Source organism: Camelus dromedarius, chromosome 17 (genome assembly GCF_036321535.1).
Source record: "Camelus dromedarius isolate mCamDro1 chromosome 17, mCamDro1.pat, whole genome shotgun sequence".
NCBI classification, from domain to species: Eukaryota; Metazoa; Chordata; class Mammalia; order Artiodactyla; family Camelidae; genus Camelus; species Camelus dromedarius.
The window spans coordinates 42182391-42202841 of NC_087452.1; the positions used below are offsets into that span (position 1 = coordinate 42182391).

The window sequence follows — 20451 nt, forward strand, 5'->3', positions numbered from 1 at the left end:
TTCCATTAGAGAATGTTCTTGGGCAAGAATCATTTTTTCCCTCCAGTTTATAATTACTTAAAGCACTTAGCGCAGTGTGAAAAGAATAAGCTTGAATCATAAATCGTCTCTGCTGAGTCTGATTTGCTTTTTTATTGAATTTAAAAGTTGACTTACCAATGGTTTCTTTTATGGTCATTTCCAGCTCATGCTCCTTCTGTGCCAACTGTGTATGAAACTCCCTCATCAGCTGTTTTAATGTGGAATTGTGCTTCAGCTCAAGATCTTCCTGCTCCTGTCTGAGTAACAAAAATACAAAGAGCTAACTGTTGTCATACAAAAAACAAGCTGTAAAGAGTTACCAGGTTCCCTGCTCCCCCACCAAAAAGAAAGAATATGAAAACAAATATATGTATGTTCCTACATGACTGAAGTATTGTGCAGTACACCAGAAACTGACACAACATTGTAAACTAACTATACTTCAATAAAAATAAAGTAAAAAAAAAAAGTTACCAGGTAATCTCAACAGTGCATAGAGCATGATCTCACTGGTATCCACCATTTTTGAGAGCATGTGTGTGTATGTGTGTGTCTCCAGGGACAGAAAACTTCTGGAAGGATAAGTAAACTATGATTAACTTTAGGGAATGATCCTGAGGATTTGAGAATTTTTATTTACCACTTAAAATTTTTCCCCAAACACATCTGTATTCTATAATGATCCTAATACTAAAAGTAATTAAACAAATGAAAATAATTACTGGGATATGTACCTAGTAACCACGATCTCATATACAAGAAAAGGTTTATTTCCCCTTAAATGGACATGAACTAACACTGCCTCCTGCCTTAAATTGTTCTTATTTCTCTTCAGTATTTGACTTATTAGATTTATGTTTAATACTTCAGGTGACTGAAATTTAACTCTATTAGGCACAAAAAATAGGGACTTCACTAAGGGGACTGCCTTGCAGGGGAGGGTATAGCTCAGTGGTAGAGTGCTTGCTTCGCATACACGAGGTCCTGGGTTCAATCCCCAGTACCTCCATTAAAATAATAAGTAAATAAATAAGAACCTAATTACCTCCCCCTAAAAATTTTTATTTTAAAAAGAGGAGGACTCCCTTAAAAACATTCATGCTGAAAAAGACTTACCTGATTTTTTCTTCCATTTCTTGTTCATGTTCTTTCTTTATTATATCCAGTTCTTGCTGATGCTCCTTCCGCAACATTCGAAGATCTTTCTGCAGTTTAACAATCTCCTGGCTCAGCTTCTGCTTCTCCTGCTCGGCCCCTGCTAATTTACATGCCAGGTCATTGTGCTCAGCCTCCACGTTACTAAGCAACTGGGGCTGGACCACGTGTGATGTGGACGCTTCTTCAGCATTCTCTTCCAAAACTTCTATGGGTTTACTTTTTCCACCCATCTGTTGTAAAGCCTGTAATTTTTCAAATTTTGAGGTCAACTCTTTGATTTCAATTCTGTGCCCTTCCTTCTCTCTTAATAAGCAGGAATCCAGCTCTTTTATCTTTTGCTCCAAGATCTGACAGGTCAAGTCCTTCTCCTGGAGGGATTTCTGGATGTCATCAACCACATTTTCCAAGTTCTGCTTTGCCCCTATGTCTTTTTTACCTCCCTCTTCTTCTGCATGCTGGGATACCAACAGGGAATATTTCCTGGTTTTTTCTTCAAGTTCTTCTTGAAGATGGTTTATCATAACTTGATCCTCGTGTTGCTTGGCTTCAGCATGTTCCACCTTTATTAAGAGCTCCTGGTATCTGCACTGCATTTCGGAATGAGAAGAAACTATCTCTTCTTTTTCCTGCTCTAGTCTCTGCAATAGCTTTTCTTTTTTGATTAAATTTCCTTCTAAAACACTGATCTTTTCTTCACATGCTTTCTGCACACAGCCTCGGGAGTCTGCTGCTTCTCCCTCGGTGCATACTGCCACATCTTTGGCTGATCTGCTGACAACGGGTGTTTCTGACTGTGGTGAATTTTCCATCGACTTAAGTTTTTCTTGCAGGGTGTGAATTTCTCTCTCTCTCTCCTGCAGTTTGGTATTGAGCTCACTCAAGTGGCTTTCTGTGTCTTTTCTATATTGCTGTTCTTTCTCTTCCATTTGTGATAACAACTGCTTCTTGATGGCAGCAATTTTTTGTTCAGCTTTTTTCTTCAGTTCCGCTAATTTTGCGGCACTTTCTAACTCAAGTCTCTCTTCCAAGGCCTTCAACTCCTCCTCTTTGCTTTTCACACTTGAATTCACGTGTTCCAATTCTTCCTTCTTAGCTTCAAGTTCAGATTTCATGGAAGACATTTGGTTTTCAAGTCTTAAGACTTTTTCTTCAGCCTCTTTAACCCTGTTGTCCTTTTCTTCTCCTAACTCTTGTATGTGCTGAAGTTTCTGAGTCATTTCCTTCTCTTCAATATCCTTTTGTTGATTGTAATTTTTAAGAACTTCATTTAAGGACTCAATTTCCATTGTATTCTGAGCAGCATGCTCCTCTAATTCCACAATTCTTGCCGCTTGAGTTTTTAACTCAGTCTCTAAATCACACTCCTTTTTCTCCATCTCGCTCTTCTTATCTTCCATTTCAGCCTTTAAACATTCAAGTCTTTTGTTTTGCTTGTCAAGATCTTCCTTCAGTAAAGCTATCTGCTCAGCCTTTTCACTGGCCTCCTTTGTTTTTAACTCAAGCTGTGTCTGCAGTTCTTTACTAGTATTTTGATACTGTGTAAATCTTGACTGTGCCTTCTTCTTCCATTCCGAAAATTTGTTGGACAAGTGATCTACCTGTTCAAGAGCAGAAATCTTCTCTTTACTCAGAGTTTCGACTTTCAGAGATAAATCTTGCACCTGATCCAGCAATCCCCGTTGTGCTTCATCGTATCGCTTACTTAGTGATGCAACGGCTGCTTCTTTTTCAGTGAGGCTGATACTGTTCTGAAGCTGCACGTTCAAATCGGTTAGCTGTTTACTAAGACTGTCGATCTCAGCCTTTTTCTCTTTAAGCTCTTCTTTCATCAAAGTGACAGCATTGATGTTTTCCGATAACTCTTTCTTCAGCTGTGTGATACAAGACTCCTTCTCAGAGGCGGCCTGTTGCTGACTGCCTCCTTCCTTCTGTAAGGCTTCTTTTTCTGTTACGAGACCTTCAATATCAGCTTTCATGCTCTTAATCTGACTTTCTTTTTCTTCCAACTGATGCGTAGCATGTTGAAAAGAACTAGTTAGTGCATTCTGCTCTTCTGTTAGCTGTCTAAGTTGTGCTTCTAACTCAGAAACTTTGCGAGTTTTACTCAGTAGCGCCTCCTTAACTTTAGTTGTGTGGTGCTGACAATGGGAAATTCTCGACAGAATGGCATCAATTTTACTACTGCTAATGTTGATTAGCTCATCTGTTTTAGCTTGTAATAAGGCTTCAGTTTTCTTAGAGTAAATACCCAGCTGGACTGCCAGCTCCTCAGTCAGTTTTCTGAATTCCAAGCTTTTGTCTTCTAGGATGTTCTTACTTCTGTCATGTGAAGATTTCAAACTCTGGAACTCTTCGTCTGTGGTCCTCAGCTTCTCAGTCAACTCAGAAACCTTAAGCTTATCTTTTTCTGCCAGCATCTTCAGTTCAGCAACATGCTCTTGAAGAAAAGTATTTTCCTTCAGAGAGTGAGTCAAGTCAACCTCCAGCTTTTCAAGTTCGGCTTTCAGTTTAATTTCATTTTGCGACAGAGAATTCACGTGAGCAGCCTTCTGGTTTAACTGTTCCTGTAATTCCTTTAACACTGCATCCTGCTTGACACCCTCATCCTTCAGCCACACCATTTCCTTGTTCATCTCTTCTTTTTCACACCCAAATATGAGGATCTTTTGCTTCAGTTCTGCTATCTCCTGTTCTTTTTCCTGTAGTTGGATTTCATGTTTTTCCTCAATTTCTTCAGCTTGTCGATTAAATTTCCTTTCCCAGTCTGATGCGACATCATTGAGTTCTCGCCTGTGCACCTCAGTGAGACTTTCTATTTGCTCCTTCTGGTTTGTCTCCAGTCTTGCCACTGCATCACTGATTCCAGCTGAGTTAGCCTGTGCCATTTCCAAAATTTTGGCATTGAACTGTTTTTCTTTCTGACTAAGCTCTAGCGCAGTATTTTCAAGCTCTTTTTTAAGTTTGGCTTCCTGATCCAACAATTTCTTCTTTAACGTTTCTTGCATCTCCTTTGCTTTCTGCTTAATTTTTTCCATCTTTTTTTCTTGATTTTTAAATTTGGTTTCATATTCCTCTTGCAAAGTGTGAATACTGTCCTCCTTGGCTGATAACTTCTGTTTGAGTACTTCAATTTCTTTGCTCTGTCCTTCTCTCATTTGTAAAATTACATTTTCCTTTTCCTTTAAGAGTTGCTTTGTCTGTTCCTGCTCTGTGTTATTATCTCTAAGTTGGGACTCATAGAGTTGGGTTAAAGATTTTACTTTTTCCTCCACTTCACTATTCTGTTTTTCAAGTTGCTGCATTAAGTCCTGCACCTGGATTTTGTGAGTGTCTAACTCAGTACAAACATCTTTCTTTTGAGTTTCAACTTCAGCTACCTGTTTGGTAAGAAGAATATTTTCTGTTTCCAAATCCAACAACTTCTGCTGCAACTGGGCCAACTGTTCCTCATATGCTTTTGTCTGCTCATGTGTGGTGCTCTGGAATGACTGAAAAAGATCCAGCTTAGCAGATGCTTGCTGGAGCTCCCCTTCAGACCTTTTAATGTCTGCCTCTAAATTCTCCACATGAGCCTGATGCTCTTTCAAATGCTTGTCCTTTTCCTTCAGAAGGAGCCCAAGTTGATTAATTTCATCTTTCAATGCCTTCTCAGTTCTCTGGATGGACATCTCTTGTTCTTTCATGATATTGTCAACTTGTTGCTGGTGATGATTTTTCTGCTCATCCAACTTGGCCTCTAATTCCTGCTTCACTCTATCTGCTTGATCCTTTAGTACAGAAAGTTCCTCTTCGAGCTTGTCACGGACTTTTAATACTTCTGACAGTTCAGACGACAGAGACTCCAGTTCTGTTTGCTTCACGTCAAGCTTTTCTAAAGTCTTTTCATTCATCTCTTCTATGTGAGCCTGAAAGAGAATCTCTTTGTCTTTCAACAATGTTTCTTTTTCTTGTTCATACTTTTCTCGAAGTTTTTCCGTTTCAGTCTGATACCGTTGCTGTAAGACTTGGAATTTTTCAGTCCAAAGGTTATCTTGCTGATGCTGCAGCCTCTCCAGTTCTGATTTGTGTTTTTCAACCATGACTGTAATTTCTTTATTGTGCTTATTTTTTTCGGCTTCCAAATGAAGAGCTAAATTTTCTGATTGATTTTTACTATCTTGCAAGCTTTTTTCCAAAGAACTTTCTAATTCAAGAATTCTCTGTTAATGAAAACAAGTGTGTTTTTATTAAAGTACATACTTGTTTATTAGCAATGATATAAATGACATGATGTCTACACCTACTTAAAGATTAAAATTTAGATAAACAACTCTACATATCACAGCAAACACTAGAAAGAACAAAGAATCTGTGCTCAATTCCTAAAGGAATCATACAAAAAAGAAAAGATTCTATTTTTCACACAACTCAATTCCAGATTCTTTCTACCTGTTTGGCTATTTCATTTACCTATATTTTCAAGAATATTCTGAATGGATAGTCAAAAAGAAATAAATCATAAAATAGATAATAGTAACTGTTGGTAGAAAGATGGGTACTTTTTTCACAGGTTTTTTTTTTTTCTTTCTGTTTTTTTAAAAGGCCTAAATAGTATTCTATAATTTTCATAAATTGATTTTGGAAGAAAAACAATGTATCTAGTTTTTACCCTAAAAATTATTATAGAGAAGATTTTTTTCAGAAAGAAGGAGCTTAAACAAATTTTACTGAAGTGAATTACTTTGATAAAATTACTATTATCTCATGAAAACATCAACCTTGACTGAAAGAAAGAGCTCAGTAAGGCAGAGCCAAGGAATGTCAGAGCTGGAAAAGGTCTTAAATTACCAAATCCAATCTCTTCATGTGACAGGTAAGGAAATTAACATATAATTAATCTACAACGCTAGCAAGTGAAAGATCTAGACCTCTATCATATCACCATATGTAAAGGCTGGAAATGGGAAAATGAAGCATAGTTTAGAAATATGGATAAGTGTGACTGTTTCACTGTCTAAATCAGAGCAAAAAGGCTAGAAAGTCTAAATAACATCAGTCAGTTTATTCAAAACAGGTCGAAAATTTCATACACTGCTGACGGAAAGGCCAGAGAGCCTTAAAAATTTGCAGACTAAGACACGTATACTAACATGTTCATTATAGGACTAGTTTTAATACAGGAAAATTGAGAAGAAGTTAAATGTAAAAGCAGAGAAATGCGGTAACTCAACTGTGATATAAACAGAGACTGAATTACATCCAGGACATGGCATGAGATGAAGCTGGATAAGCAGGGAGGTGCCAGGGCAAGTGCTGCCTGTGAAGTGAGGCCACTTCTCAAGATGAAAGGTGGACAAGCAGTGGAGTGGAGCTGCTGCACCGACTGGGTGCAGAGAATCAGAGTGAGTGGCTGGCAGAGACACAGACAGCTAAGGGCAGAGTCCAGAGCACCAGCAGCAAACACCAAAACCACTGCCATGTGAAAACGGAGAGCATGGATATGTAAATCTAAAACAAAAGCTTCTCTACAACTTCGTACTGACTGGAGAGATAACAGAAGGTTCATACATATACAAGTAATTCCACAGCTCTGGAACCTGAACAGTATTTAAACTTACAGTTCTGTAAGTCTCTGCTTCCTGTTGAAGGTCCCGAAGTTTATTTTCACTCTCTTTGAGGATTGCTTTTTTCTGCAACTCTAACTCTTCCAGGGCCAAAGATTCTTGCTGTTCTTTTTCTTGAGTGGCTTTCAAATACTCTGACTGACTTTTTTCCTGTGCCCAAAACAATAAAACCACCTTAGACCCACGCAGATCTTTAGCATTCCTAAAGCACTTCCACATCAATCATTCATTTCATTTGATTTGCACACGAGCCCTGCAAGGTAGGCGGCATCCTTACCTCTCTCATCCCACACTCTAATCTGCAGAAACAAGCCACTGTGGCTTTTCCAGTGTGGTCTGGCCAATCTTTGCCACAATCACTACTGATATGAAATTTTTTGTTCCAGTTACACCACTATGTCTGGTATTTTTTCACTACTTAAAATGTTCTGCAAAATACTGCTGATTGTGAAGGGTCACACAACCGCCAATACCTCTTTTCTGTACTCCAGAGTTTGATATTTCAACTCTAGGTTGAGAAATTAGATTTTAATGTATATAATTTTTGAGAAATACCTCATTATAACAGAGAACCCCACAAGGAAAAGCAAAGCAAAATCAGAAGATTACATGTGAATATATGGATAAGATCAAGAAAATATTCATAAAAGCCTATATAACTCTCTCCAGATGATCTGGGCTCTACTACCCATCAGTCCTGACAAGTCTCTTCGCTGACTGCCCTTATTATATGTCAACACTCATAGTAAAAGTTTTTACTGTTTTGAAAAGAGAAGCTCTGGAGAGTACTTTCAACATTTAGTGGCTTTGGAGTCTAAGTATACTTATCTATACCTATTACTTGGGGTTCATGTTGCCGACAGCAATATTTTCAGTCCATTACTCTGGTGAAGCATGCTGCTTTAAGGAAAGATTCTGTACCATACTGTAAGTAGACTGATAAGAAAATATTAGTCTATCATATCAACTTTAAAACATCATTTTAAACATACGTTGTTTCATATAAACTATATTTTAAATGCATCTCTGTATGCCCATAAATATAAAAAACAAAACTCTCAACTCCAAGCTAACTTCTCTGAGGAAACAGGTAGAGAGGGGAGTGGAAGAGGGCAAGTGCCTGTGCACAGGTGTCTGCTTCATATGTGTCTGTGTTCTGTGCTCACAAGTTGGAATATGTCTGAATATCTCAGTTCCTAAAACACAGTGCCAACAAAGCCAATATTCGAGGCTCAGTGCCTCCCAACGCCAATTACTCCACCATGAAAACCCATGGTAGGTCTTTATGACAGGCGTTTTTAGCACCATTCCCGGCTTCATTTATGTCTCACTTTGGTCCTTAATTTCCTTGCCCCTATTTTAAATTTATGCTGTCCTGCTATAGTTTTTAAGTATTCTTCCAGACTACTTTATATCCCTTCTGGACTAACAAAGAATACAAACATGTGCCCACATACATGCACACTTCAGGACTAAACCCCTAACCTCAGCCAACAGCACTGGAAATCCATGTGCCTGGTTGCCTCACAGAGAATGGAGAACTCCCTGAGCCAGTTCAGGAATCACTACTGCTAGAAATTTTCAGAGCCCCAGATCTAATTGCAAGTGAAAAAAAAGTGTGTAAAAGAAAAGAGACTAAAATTAGAAAAACTATTTCTTCAATCTTTCACACTGAAAATATATTTTTAAGTATACATATTATCTTATGGGTAATAACTTCATATAAAAACAATTAAACTACATTTTCAGCATTAATACTTCTTAAGGTAACATATAAAAGGCTTTTCACAATTCAAGAAAAAATATTTTTTGTTTTAAACTTTCAAATTATATTATTCCAACAAATCTTTCTTATCTTTGCTTTTCTGGTTATTGTTTTAGTTAGCTCAGTCGGATTTTTATTTTACCTTATTTTTTTAAACATCATATGGGTTGAAAATTACTGAAATCATTCTACTTAAAATGAAAACTATATGGTCATTTTCATTTTTTATTCTTTTTTTTTTTTTGAAGTCCTTTTTTAGATAATATATATATATTTTTTAATTGAAGTATAGTCAGTTTACAGTGTTGAATTAGTTTCTGGTGACACTATAATGTTTCAGTCATCCATATCCATACATATATTCCTTCATTTTTTATTCCTGAAAATGCATTCAGGCAAACTTGCCAAACCACATTCAGTGTGGGGAGTTTTTAGACATTCTTCCTAAGTTATGCAGTCACTGGTTCACTGCTTCAATTAACCTATCTTCCCCTTTACTTCTGCCTAATCACAGCCTATAGCCAGGGTGAGAGAGATAATGAAGAGATTAATGAAAGCTTGTTAGATTAGCAAATTTAATTTTCACACAATACTAAATTAACAAGCTCTGACAGCCTGACTCCTGTCTACATCCAGTCCCTTCTGAATACTCAAAGGTCAAGGCTGCCAGTAGTCTGACCTCAAACTGGAAGGCTAGGTGTGAGGAGATGACAACTTATAATGTAGCAAAGTTTACCTGCAGCAAAAACGAAATATACACTTACAAGAGCTACTCTCATTTGCTCCTGAAATTCCCTTTCTTGGGTATGAAACTTCTTGGTCAGTTCCTGCTCTTTGCTGGCCAGCTCCTCTTCATGAAGCTTCTGTAATTTAGCAATTTGTTCTGAGGATTTCTGAAAATCAGCCAAATAGTTAAAGTGAAACACCCAGAATAACATATGTAACTCTACAACTAAATAACACTTTATCACAGTTTAATCATCAAGCTAATAGCTTCTTAAGAGGAAAAATGAGAGCATATTTTCCACATAAATCAAGTCACCAAACTCTCCATAGTTGAAAGAAAAACCAGTAAACTGTTGTTCTTCATTTAAGACAAAGAGAGCTCCTGCTGCAATACTCAGTTCTATGGGGTTGAAGTGTCAATTCCATATCTTACAAGGATGTTCCCACCAATCATGATGGGGATGCACAGTACAGGGAATAAGGATGTTCTCAGAGAGTGCCCTCCACTGTGGTCCCAGGGCCCTGGCTGTACCAATCTAATTATGCCTAGCTTTCCAGGCACACACTACTAATTATTAAAAAGTATTGACCTTGTTCTTGTTCGAATAAAAAGACTCAACTTATAAAAATGTCAAATCGCCCTAAATAGATGCAAATTGTTAATATAATCAAATAGAACTACCAACAGAATAGGGGAAGGCACACTGGACAAAAGAAAAATGCAAGAATAGCCAATCTCTTCTGAAAAATAAGAGTAATAAGGAGAGGTTACCAAATAGTAGAACATATTCTAAAACAAGAACATATTATAAAACTGGTGTTAGTGTAATATCAGCACATAATCAGACAAAGCAGTGGAATAGCACAGAGAATGCAGAAGACCAACACACAGTACTACACTAATTTAGTATGTAATAAAGGTAGTATGGTATGTCACGTGGGAAAACATAGGTTATTAAACAAATGATTTGGAAGCTACTTGGTAGTCATCTGGAAAAAATTTAAGTTGGATCCCTACCTCACTCCACTCAGTTGGATCAAAGATTTAACCATAAAAAAATTAAAGCATAGAAGTATTAGATGTAAAAAATAGAATTTTTAAAATCTCAATTTAGAATATGTTTTTAAAGAAACAAAAATCCAGAAAGTATTTAAGGACAAGAAAATTGTCTGCACAGCTAAAAACAAAATAAAAGCAAATCATAAACAAAGTCAACAAATAGCAAACAGAGAAAATTATTTGGATAAAAGCGCCTTATATCCAAAGGGCTAATTCTTATGTAAGTAAAAAGCTTCTACAAACCAGTAAGAAAAAGACAAAAAGCCCAATTGGGAAATGAATCAAGGACTTGATCAGGCAACTCAAAAAAGGAAAACTGTAAAGTCCTTGTAAATATACAAAAATATGTTTGTCATATTGATAAGAGATATGCACATTAAAACTACAATGATGTCATCTTTTTAACATATGTGCTTGGAAAGTTAAAAAAAAGTTATGTAATACCACATTTGTGATGTGGAGAAACATATTCCAATGCGCTGCTTGTGACAAGATAAACTGTACTCTGTAGAGTTTGTAGCAACTATGCAATAATTTAAAATACACACAATTTCTGCCTGAGTAATATTCCACTTCTATGAATCTATTCTAAAGAAACACACTTGTGAGCAAATATAAGGATATTCATAATTTCCAATAGTAAAAAGTGAAAACCTAAATATCCATCAGCAGAAGACTGATTAAATTATGAGCTGGTCATACAATGCAATTCTGGGGGGAGGGTATAGCTCAGTGGTAGAGTGCATGCCTAGCATGCGTGAGGCCCTGGGTTCAATCCCCAGTACCTCCATTTAAACAAACAAACAAACAAACAAACCTAATTACCCATCCTCCCCAAAAAAGAACACATACAATGAAATTCTGACCAGTCTTCAAAACAAATGGGGCATCATTATCAATTCAATAATAAAGAACAATCTCCAGGACAGATTATTAAGTGGAAAAGCAAAATACAGAACAGTACATATAACATGCCATCTTTTGTGTTTAAAAAAATTAAAGAGAGGATTAGAAAACATAAAAGAGAAATTATATGCAGAGACTATCTCTGGAAAAGTATATCCAAAACGATATACTTTTCATTCATTTCTCTATCAAAGTGAACTATATCCTGAACATCATGAAATGGTCAAGGTCTGAAATACAAATTAACTCTTCTTCACCGTCAAAGATTGTAGGAAAAGCACAAGAGTTAAGTTTCAAAACTGCTGTAGCCCATTTCAATCTAGAATTATTCTTACTTTTGTTACATCAACAACCTCCTGTTTCATGCGACTTAATTCCTGTTGAAGTCTGTTATGTTCCTCCTCACTTGTTTTTTCAAGGGCTTTTATTTGTTCATCCATATCTGCTTTCAATTTTCTCCGTGCTTCTTCTGTTTTTTGGGCTGTACTCAAGGCTTTCTCAAGTTCCTCAAAAGCTATAATGAAAACAGCAGAAAACAAGTACCTCAAGAAATACTATTATTGAGTTTAAGTGTTTCACATTCAATTTATGGGAACTAAAGAGCAGCAGTAGCAGAACATGTTAAAAAAAACTCATTGTTTTAAGCCAAGAGATATTTGAGTAGTTCAACAAAGCCACAAGAAATGCCCAGTCACCAAAACCAATCTGTTGTTGAGTTCTGGATTCAGATCTTAAAACTGCTTATATGAACTTAAGCTTAGAAGTTAGAAAAACTATTAAATTACTAAAGATTGCCCACTCTCCCCACAAGCGCCCTTATAGATAGCAAATTTAAAGACATGAAGACTTGTACCTACTTCTGTAGTATATAATTTCAATTGCTTCTTTGTTTACAATGCAGTTCTTACCTATTATCAATAATTAGGTAATGTTACTGTATACTCACTAGAACATTTTTAAGAATGAAAAAATTATTTTTTGACTAATCTTATTTTTAAAAACCTAACCATATAATAAAAGAGAAGATTTTTTTTTAACATTTACTGGCTGAATCATATTAAAACAAAGTATTCTGGAACTGAAACCTATTGTTTGCATAAGTTTCGAACTAGGGTAGTTAACTAGAAAGAAATCTTCATCTGATTCAACAGTAAGAACTACCAGCAGGGAGTAAGAATTCAGGCTCTGCAGAGACAATCATCTAGGCTAGAGTAGTAAGACCTTTAAGGACAGCTCACCCAGCATCAAACAAAATCAGACAGGCCCAGTGCAAGAGCTGGGTAACCTGACACCAAGACTATACGTGTGTATTTATGTACCTTTGTGTACATGTGTGTGCGCCCACCTGCGCGCGCACACACACACACTCTCTCTCTCCCCCTCTTTTTCTCCTTACTGGCACAATAAAATCCTGTATAACTTCTACTGCTATTATCACAGATTATTTCCCTTAGTCCTGTCACATTAGAAGATATAAGACTTCCCTTTACCAAAGAGATAGACTAAATAAAACATTAGTTTTCAAGATAGGTTATCGATCCTGTCAAGAAACACAAATCCAGGGGAGACAGTTCATTGCCGTGTAGTATTTTCACTCCCAGTGATACAAGCAATGTGGGACTTCAACCTATTGTATCTCATAAAAAAGCCCTTTTATTAACCACAACTTGACTTGACAGACACTGGTTTGGGCACAGGAATTGCATACCTAAAGACAAACATGTGTCCTAAAGCATTTTCTTAATGGCAAAGTGCAGAAGGTACGGAAAAAGGCAGCAGAAAGACTGAATTCTGGTAACCAGGAAACATAACTTTGCTCAATATTTTTTTTTAAGAACTTCTTTGGCAACCATGTATTTGATATTGTAAAAAATCTATCCTATTTATTCATTTTATATGCCCAAAGTACAATACCATAGCTCAAAAAAAGTCTAAATTCCAAAGGCATATTAATTGGCTGAAATTATTTTTAAAGATTTGTACTCTAACTTTACTGGCATTTGCCTGCAAAACACCAAGATGATCATCCTTATACATAAATATGTCAGTAAATAAAATATTTAAAGGAAAATAATGCCTATTTTATTAAGATATTCGTTTACTATAAATTCTGGTGTCAAGCATGAAGAAACATTTCTTGCTACTAACAAGAAATTAGTTTCTTAGTTTCTTAAAAAAAATCAGTCAAGTAAAGTGATCAATTATGGGAAAGAAATTCAATGATAGAGTGCTTACTGCTTAGTTTTTGCTGAAGGTTTAAATCTGGGAAAAAAAAATGGAAAACGGAATGCCAATATTTTTTAATGCTTGGATATCATCAGCATTTTTTCATTACCGCTGTTGTTCAGCATGTCAAATTGTATTTTAGCAATTTAAAGCACTTCACAGAAGTATCTTAAATCCGGCTCTGGAGAACCTGAAGATAGCTCTGATGTTCTTCCAGAAAGATACAGTCTTAAATGAGAAACTTTTGTCAATCAAGCAAAGTAAAACAAAATTGTATACAGTCAATACCAAATGAATTTTCCTGGTTTTCATTTTTTAAATTCCAGAATCCAGTACTGTACAAAAACAAGATGTAATGCTCTCACTTTCTCAAACAACAACAAAAATCCAGGCCACAAAGTTCCTATTTAGATACCATTTTCTAATAATTAAGTTTTCTAACCACACTAAGTAAATGTTCATATATTTTCCTATATTATATTTCTACTTTTAGTGTTTAATATACTGAAATAGATTTCCTAAGTCACTTGATTATCCGTCCTATTAAGGTAGGACAGATCTGGTTCCACAGTTCTTTTCATTTAAATTTAATCTTCTCTTCCTACTTCCTGCCACCTTGTCAGAGAACCATATAATTTTATATCTAAAAAGACACCTTTGAGACTTCTAATTCAACATCCTCAATTCAAATACAAGAATTGAGTCATCCAACTTTTCCCTCATGATAAATCAACTTGAATATATAGGATTTAAGAAACAATCCTTATCTTGCATTATTTTTTAAAACTAAGAATGCTGACACTGATCAAGCCCCAGTGAGCAAGAACATATCTTACTAACCTAGAATTTCTGAACCAATCAATTACTAATGGCTTCTAACTCTCAACCAAATATAGCGTGTTATACCTCTGAGAGACATACAGAAACGCACTGTTTTCCAACTCCACCCTGCTTTACAGAAATGTTAAGTACTGAAAAAATAAAATAAAAAATTTTAAAGGCAGTAAAACACATTTCTATTTCCACATACAGAAAACTTACTGCAAACCCATTCTACAGTGTACACAAGTGAAGCCACTTCCTTACACAAAGTCTGCCTCCAACAATGTGTCCCATTTCAATGTTGAAGGAGGAGATATTGAGAGTTTACTCACTAACCAGAAACATCTCACCTTCTCATTTTGCAACCACCAGATACAAGAAAGTGGTGTCCATAGCCTGTAATATTATAAAAGTGAATTCCTGACTCTTTCCAAAATGAAACTATTCTAGGATTTTAATGTGAGTACTAAAGAAATATGTTCTGAACGTCTACACAACTTATCTTCTATTTATCAACAAAGGGTAAGTGAGTGGGGAGAAAGGGAGCGTGCATCAGCCACGGCGGACAAGTCTTCTGCCAACATGCAAGAGTGCACAGGAAAACCATGGTCACAGCACACGTCAACGGGGAGGCTAAGCACGAACTGCTGCCATATGTTGCAAGAACACATTGTGTTCTTCCAAAGCAAAATCCAATGTATCTCAGGCAATTTTTGTTCTTAAAAAACAAAAAACAAAAAACAAAAAACAAACTTTGTACATATTTCTAGGGAAAATTCAAGGTACCTTAAGAAAGTCTTCTATCAATTAAGAAAAACACAGTGCAGGGCTTTTATTGCTAACTCCTCATTCTCCCCTTCAGACAAGGTTCACTCACACCCATGGGAATTACAAAAATGGACAAAAGCTCACTATCAGAGTTAAATGAGAAAGGTTGGCAATCGACAGTCCAAAAATCCAACCATTCATTCATCACATGTTTATTAAATGTTTGTCATCTGCCAAGCATATGCTAGGCACTGGGTAACATAAAGAAGACATTTCACAAAAAGGCAGTTAAAGTAGTAAGGCGGGGAGAGGCACGAGGACATAACAGAACTAACCCTCAGGCTAAGCTAGGACGAATATGGCATTTGCTTTTTGCCACTTCACTATCTTTCCCCTCCTCATCCTCAACGACCTTACCGATCATAATAACAAATAGCAGAACTGTGAGATTCCAGGCAGCATTACTGCTTTATTGCACTGTCCCAGGTGACATTTTACTATGAAAATAACAAGACCCACTCTACTCCCCTGCAACAAATAAGCAAAGAGGTAGAAATGTGGAAAGGCTGCCAACCTCTAGATTAACTAAGAAGCTGATTAATAACATCAAGAATGAATAAGCAAGCCAGTGCCTATTTCTCTATCCCAGCAAAAAGCTGCTAAAATGCATGTGGTATAAAACCAAAACAAAAACAAAAACCAAAATCAACCCACAAGTACTACTACAAAATGAATGAAACCCAAATGAACAGGAAAAAAACAACAAAAAGAATTTTATTTATCAGAATTCGCACCCAATCATCAAGCCTCTTCTGTGAATAAAAGCAAAAGTCTAATGTAGCAGTTTTCAAACTGTGGTCTAAAAATCCTAGAGTCCTGAGACCTTTTCTGAGGGTCTATGAGGTCCTGTTTCTTACATAGGTATCTGCATGAGGACAGATTTCCTTCATACATTTCAACCAACATTAACATATTACAACAGACTGAATGTAGAAACAGGCATGAAAGTCCAGCTATTTGCTACTAAGCCAGGCAATAAGATAAGCAAAAATGTAAAACAAATTGTGCTTTGGGAAATACAGGTAATTTTCATAGAAGTATTTACACTTATATGTAATAGGTTTATAACTGTTATTTTTAAGTGAACTGAACAAATATTTTTTTAATTTCTTAGCTTTAATTTCTAATATAATAAATATCAGTCCATGTAACCCACATAAACAAAAACTCTTTGAACTCCTCAGTAAGTTTTAAGAGTTTAAGGAGGTTCCTGCGATTAAAAAGTCTGAAAACCACTGGTCTAGAGTTTATGTAAATGAAAATAAAAGAAAACAACTACCCAGTGGCATAAACCAGATAGCGCAATACTTGTAAGTTGGGGCCTTCAGAAATGTAATAAACATCATCTTTGCGATGGAAATCTACTCTTCAAGCCACATGCCAAAATACATAACAAGATTCATTGAGGATTAACTATGCTTTGACTTTAAAAATTTTTACAGATCTACCCAAATTTTCATGTACTCCTCACATAAACCATGCAAATATATCTGTCAAATACTTTGAAAACATCAGGCTGATCTTGAAAAATATTAAGCTAAAGCTAAGGAAATTTAATTAAATTGAAAATATGGTTCTGTAGCAAAGAAACGTGTTTCTCTATTTGCTTTCCAGTAACAGTGATGTTGCCAGGGACATAAATAAGTGCAGGGGGACAGTGAGTTTCTAAAGACAGGGATGCACGGCTACTGTTGTAGAAATGTATCAAGTACCTACAGATACATGGCTATTAAGTAAACAACCTATATTAAGTCAAAATCTAACCCCATTTGAAATAACAAATTTTCCCATCAAGTATTCATTCAGTGCCAAAATATGTACATCCTACTTACTTAACATGGCATAATTAAATTCTACTGCAATTCATACCTTTTTGCCTGAGAAACATGGAATTTTCTTTGTAAAGCTTATTCTAAGTACTCATGATAAGAAAAAAAAAAATAGCCCTTACCCCAGTCCTGTTCATACAAGGCTTGGGAAAGGCACCATGATTCACTTATTGGCATGTGTGGATGCACAAAAATAAGATGTTTTGTGAGACTTAAGACTCCAAGAAAACTCTGTTACATAAACTGTCAGCAACTAACAAAGCACTTAAATACACACGATTTTCATTTGTTATATAAATATGCATAAATCTTACACAACATTAAAATACATAAACTCTATTTTAAAGGGTCCTTCAAATAAATATGTTCCACTGAATGTCTTTAGTATATCAGGCCTATGCTATACAAATAAATAAAAAACTTATTTCCTGCACAAACACAACATGACAATAAAAAAGCAAAGAATGTTATGAATTAATCTACATTTTAAAATGCAGCCAATCATATAAAACACAAAACTTCAAAGACAGGGTACATGAAAGATTTACGAAAATTAGTGTACTCTGGAAACTTTCCTAATCCAAGCAGAATATTTTATTAATATTTTGCATAATTATAGGCAAGGACATTTTAATGGAGGGTTGTAATAATATGCTGTGGGTTCTCTTTTGTAATGGCTATATTTACATCATTTAAAGGTAACTAACAGAAAAGACTAAAAGTCTTCGGGTAAGACTTTATCCTGAGGAAAAAAATTCAAAGATGGAATAAGCTGTATTATAAAATAAAGTTGTTACAGTATTATTCACAACAGCAAAAACAGAAAATAATCTAGATGTTGATCAACAGGGAAATGGTTAATGACGTACATGCATTCTGACAAAGCCATTAAAATGTTAGTACTTTAGAGACATGTAAAAGTACTCCTAATATAATGCTAAATAAAGAAAAAAGGAGCATACAAAATTATATGTACAATTATGATTACAATAATATAAAACAAGGATTGAGAAAAGACTAAATGGAAGTGTCCCGAAACAAGTGATGTGCTTTCATTTCCTCTAATCTACAATTTTTTTTTGTAATATGCGTTAATGATTAGCCAGCGACCCCCTACCTTCTATCCCAGTTAAAACATACACACACGTGCACACACAGAATAGCCGAAATCTAGTGTGAACTTTAGTAGCATTAACATTCTGCACTGGTGCTACACTGAAGAGACAATATTCTTAATGTTAATTATAATACTTAGCACCTAAAAGACACCATTACATTCTTCAGCTGAATCCCCAGAATTATCCAAAATTAAAATCTCATTACTTAAAGATATGACCATCTGTTTTTAAGAAACACCTAGAAAGGAATACTACCAAGAGTTGCAATGAAATGCTTGTAACAAATTTATTTTTGGCTTTCTTTATACACCAAAATAAATAATTTTAATGAAACAAGGCGCTATAGTATCATGCTTCAAAAAATGTGCCCAGTAATTCCACTGTAGAGTAAAATAAATACTACAGGCTGACACACAGCATCCTCAAGTAGGCTTGTTACCATATTTACATGGCTTAAGTGTTTTACGATAGTATTATTCTTTTTAAAATCAGAGACACTCAGATTTCCTTTGTCCACTAACATATGGCAAGCATCACAGTTTATCTAGAAAACGTACAAGAAAGAGTGCAATAGATTGTTTTCCAAGAAAAGTACTGAGGAATGTATTTGAGCCGATTTTGACCTCCAGAATAAGCGAGGCCCCAAAATTAGTTATTTGTCTACTGATATCCACATGCCAAGAATTGCTAAATATATCAGAGTTAAATATTTTACAGTCAAAAATGTATTAGAAGAGTTCAGGTTTTTTCATAATTATTTTTTGTAGACACATTTACTTCTAAAAAACTTAATAACCACAAGCTTTAATGATGTTAATGTTTCTTTCACATGGCCAGCTCTTAAGTGATCAGCCTCTGAATTTTAAATCTAAGAAAGAGAAAGACAAACATTTAAGAGCAACTGAATTCTCCAAGAGCCCAAAAATGTTCATAAACTATTTATGGAAACTATACTGACTTTACAAAGACCTTTTTTTTATTTTTAGTACTAAATTGGACTTTTCTGTCAATTGGTATATGCATTTTATATTTTAACTAAGAACTATTTTATATTTGAACAATTCTCTTCAGACTCAACTAAGACCATTAGATCAAATGCAATTGGAGTACAAAACTAATTTTCATTATAGATTTAAAGGACAACATCTTCAATATGAAATCAGTCTGTTACAACTTTCTATCATAACCCTCAATAATTATGACTTAATATCTATGAAAGCGCTCATAACTGTGTGACCCATACCTTCCAAAGTGAATGTATCTATTAAACGACTGTAAATCTTCCTTCTCTCCTTAAGTATTTATTAATTTTAAATATTTTGACAGCACTAGTAACAGATAAGATTCTCAACGGCTATGAAATATTTACAAAAATATACTTTTATGAAAATCACATCTAGACACAAAATATGTAAGTGGTACAAACTACTACGTATAAAATAAACAAGCTACAAGGACATATTGTACAGCACAGGGAATATAGCCAATATTCTATAATAACTATCAATGGAGTATTTACATTTTACATACTGTGAATCACTCTGTTGTACACCTGTAACGTATTTAATATTGTACATCAACTATACCTCAATTAAAAAGATAACTAAATGGGGGGAAGGTATAGCTCAAGTGGTAGAGCACATACTTAGCATTCATGAGGTCCTGGGTTCAATCCCCGGTACCTCTTCTAAAAATAAATAAACCTAATTACCTTCCCCCCAAAGTAAAAAAACAGAATTAAAAAAAGAGATAACTAAATAAAGGTCAAATACATCTGTTTTGGAGAAGCAGGACCACAGTAGTACAGGAAGGCTGTGCTAGTGAAGAGCTGCCTGAAACAGCAGTCTGGGAAGTTTTTACCCTATATGTGAATTAACTGTATATTCTGCCTGCCTTTTTATCATTTACCCCTTTTTACTTGATATTTATTCATGGGTTTCTTCCTCCTCACAAGATATACCTCAACTTTAAAAGGAAATGTAACCCCTAACCAACATTATTTTCTCTTGGCTGGCTACAACAGTCAATTCAAAAGCCGTCCTAAAAATGAAAAGGCCTGACATGAGAAGCCGAGACTCTGCATTAGGTCTTCTGTTCACAGAAAGCAAACCTGTTTAACAGAGTCTCACAACTCTCCAACTGCTTCAAGGGAGTCTTCAGAGATTACATTCTGAGAGATTCTATCTATTAATGCTCTCTGAAGGGAAATCTTAGTTTTATTGGGAGCAAATTCATTAACTAAATTCCCCAGCCACTTATCAATACAACAACTGCAAGGAGATGGGGAGGAATTTATGAGCACATTTGGTGTCAACCGACTGCCTTTCTCATCCAGAAACCAACTGCCTTTCTCATCCAGACCCATTCCCCTCCTTAAACCTTACAATCT

The 20451-nt window shown here is 35.5% G+C and overlaps 1 protein-coding gene and 1 non-coding gene across 6 annotated transcripts in view; one reads left to right on the plus strand and one right to left on the minus strand.

The window, feature by feature from the left end:
• Positions 1-20451, minus strand: part of GOLGA4 (golgin A4) — an 87375-nt gene that overhangs the window by 25151 nt on the left and 41773 nt on the right. For all 5 annotated transcript variants that reach the window (XM_064496743.1, XM_031469934.2, XM_031469932.2 and 2 more), the window contains 5 exons: positions 11575-11753; positions 9312-9440; positions 6777-6932; positions 1138-5378; positions 157-278 (listed from right to left, as the gene is read on the minus strand). In XM_064496743.1, coding sequence (XP_064352813.1) covers positions 157-278; positions 1138-5378; positions 6777-6932; positions 9312-9440; positions 11575-11753 — 4827 coding nt within the window. The remainder of the gene's footprint in view (positions 1-156; positions 279-1137; positions 5379-6776; positions 6933-9311; positions 9441-11574; positions 11754-20451) is intronic.
• Positions 958-1030, plus strand: TRNAA-CGC (transfer RNA alanine (anticodon CGC)). Its single transcript has one exon. It is a non-coding gene; the product is annotated as a tRNA-Ala (tRNA).